The following is a 2,616-nucleotide window of genomic DNA, read 5'->3' as shown; positions in this document are numbered from 1 at the left end:
AAAAGAAATGTTTAAGTATTATTCAATGTACACTTTGAAATAACATTGAATATAATAAAATTTTGACTTTATTAATTATTTGATTTATTAATTGCCCGTTTAATGACTTTGCTAGAGTATTAAACAAACAAATTAATAAAGAGCATGTATAACTAAGTATACGTTTATGTATATATATTCGTTTTATTATATATATATATACTGTTTTCTTATGATGCATAATATTTAATCGAAGTTAAATTTTACTGCAACTTTTAATAATCCTATTAACAGTTATAAATGAGTTTTTATTTACAAAGAATTAATATCTTCTTTTAATTAAAAACATATAAATAATTTATAACAAGTTATTAAGTCAAAATTTTATGATATTCAATGTTATTTCAAGATATACATTGAATAATACATAAACATTTCTCTTATTTCATAAGTTTTAATAAGTTAACATTTCTTTCCTTTAATTTTTATTTACACTAAAAATTAAAACATAACATAACATAACATAACATTCATTCTTTTAATTTTTATTTACACTAAAAATTAAAACATATTATAACATAACATTTCTTTCAAAGATGTATATATATATTAATAAACAAACAAAAAAAAATAATTTTATATATTTTTTTTTTTTTTTTTTTTTAAATTTATAGGACTAGCGTCAGTGCATGGCTAACTTGTACGTATACAACTAGCAACTAGCTTAGCATGCTACAAAAGGTTAATAATACCTTTTATTAACCACTTTGCTAAGGTATTGAATGAACATGTAATAAAGAGTATTTTTATAAAGTTTAATATTTTTATTTGTTTATGCTTTTCCTTTTTAGTGAAGTTGCATAAAGATGATAAACTGTTTAATTATTTAATAATTTATAAGTATTTAATAGTCAACATATACTTAACATGTAATAAATATCTTATATAAACATACATACATAATAACTTTTATTAAAGATAATGCCTTTTACTTAAGTTTATATATTCTTAAAACTTCTTCATTTTTTTCCAAAAATATAAAAATGAATTAAAAAAAATTTTAAATAATATCTTTCTTTATTAAAACCAAAAATGTTAAAAAAAATTAATTTAAAGAATTTTTTTTTTTTTTTTAATTTAGCTAAAAACTCATGATTGGAGTTGATAACATTGTGTGAGAAGCTAAACTTCTTCATTGTTATTTTAGCTAGTTATTATATACAAAAAGTTAATATATATACTTTTATTAACTATATTGATAATCATAAAAGAAAATTATATACTAAGAAAGTATTAAATTAAAAATATTATTTCTATATTTATAATAGAAACAATCTTTCGCAATTTGGAAATTTAAGTAATAAATATATGGGAATAAGTAAAAAAATACAGAAGAGACTAGAAGTTTAAAGCAATCCAAAGAAAGAAATATATAAGTAATATCATTACTTCTCCCTAAGTAGTGGAATATGGTTAATAAAAAATGATATTAACCTTTTGTAAATAAAATTGGCTTACTAGTTAGAAAAATACAAATCAGCCATGTATTGACACTAGTTATAAAATATATATATATATATATAGCTATATATTTTTTTTTTGTTTATATTTATTTTTATATTTATTTTTGTAATTTTAAAAAAAAAAAAAAATAATTTAAATTTTTTTTTTTTGAAATTGCTGGAGTTTTTAGTCGAAGGATTATTAATTTTTAATTAAAAGATAAAAATTAATATATAAACAATATAAATTTTACGTTATATTCGATTAACATATTTTGAAATAGCATTTAACGGCTTAGACCCTAATTTTTGTTATTTGTTGTAAATTGTTTATGTGTTTTTTTAATTATAAAAATATGCTTATCCTTTGTAAATAAAAATACATTTATAAAAGTAAATATATTCCTGTTAAGCGATACAAAATTTTTTAATTTAAATTAAATATTATTTATTATAAAATGCCATTATATATATAATAAAATAAGTATATATATGTATAAATCTGTATATTTAGTTATACATTCTCTTTATTAATTTGTTTGTTTAACACCTTAGAAAAGCCATCAAATAGGAAATTAATAAATCAATAAGATAAGTTACCTAAATTTGTTTTTACGTTTATTTTTGATTTCCTTGTAAGTTAAAAGTATTGAAAAAATTAAAATAGATAAGATGGGCATCTCATCAATCGGAAAGTAGATATATATGTCAGTTGTAATATCTATTACAGAAAATATAAACGAAAAAATTGATAAGATAAAAACAACAAACAATATAATTAGTTCAAAATTATTTTTGAATATTCCTAAAATTCTTTCATTAAATTTCACTTTTTGATTTTTTTCTTTTATCTCTATTACATTTCCTTCTTTTGCATCTATACTTCCCCTTATAGCATTTTGCTCATTCCATGATTCTAAAGTTCCTTCTGTTACAACTACATGTTCACAGAATTTTGATCCTTCTTCTGCTGACATTGCTATATTTATATTTTCTGTTAATGATCTTTTAATTCCTAAATTAAGTACGTTTTTTAATTCATTTTCATGATTACATGATCTAAAAGAAACCCACTAAAATTGTAAAAAATTATTCAATATTAAAAAAAAATATTTTGTCATGTTAATAAAATTAT

At 18.7% G+C, this 2,616-nt stretch overlaps 1 protein-coding gene across 1 annotated transcript; it reads right to left on the bottom strand.

Moving 5' to 3' along the window:
* Positions 1-2,077: 2,077 nt before the first annotated feature.
* Positions 2,078-2,554, bottom strand: PRELSG_0021820 (Plasmodium exported protein, unknown function; the record flags this gene model as incomplete). The annotated part of the gene is made up of 1 exon (XM_028679937.1): positions 2,078-2,554. A coding segment is annotated over one exon (477 nt), but the record flags the coding sequence as incomplete, so codon positions are not given.
* Positions 2,555-2,616: the final 62 nt, after the last annotated feature.

Source organism: Plasmodium relictum (assembly GCF_900005765.1).
Source record: "Plasmodium relictum strain SGS1 genome assembly, contig: PRELSG_00_v1_269, whole genome shotgun sequence".
NCBI lineage: Eukaryota > Apicomplexa > Aconoidasida > Haemosporida > Plasmodiidae > Plasmodium > Plasmodium relictum.
This window is presented reverse-complemented; position numbering and strand designations above follow the sequence as displayed.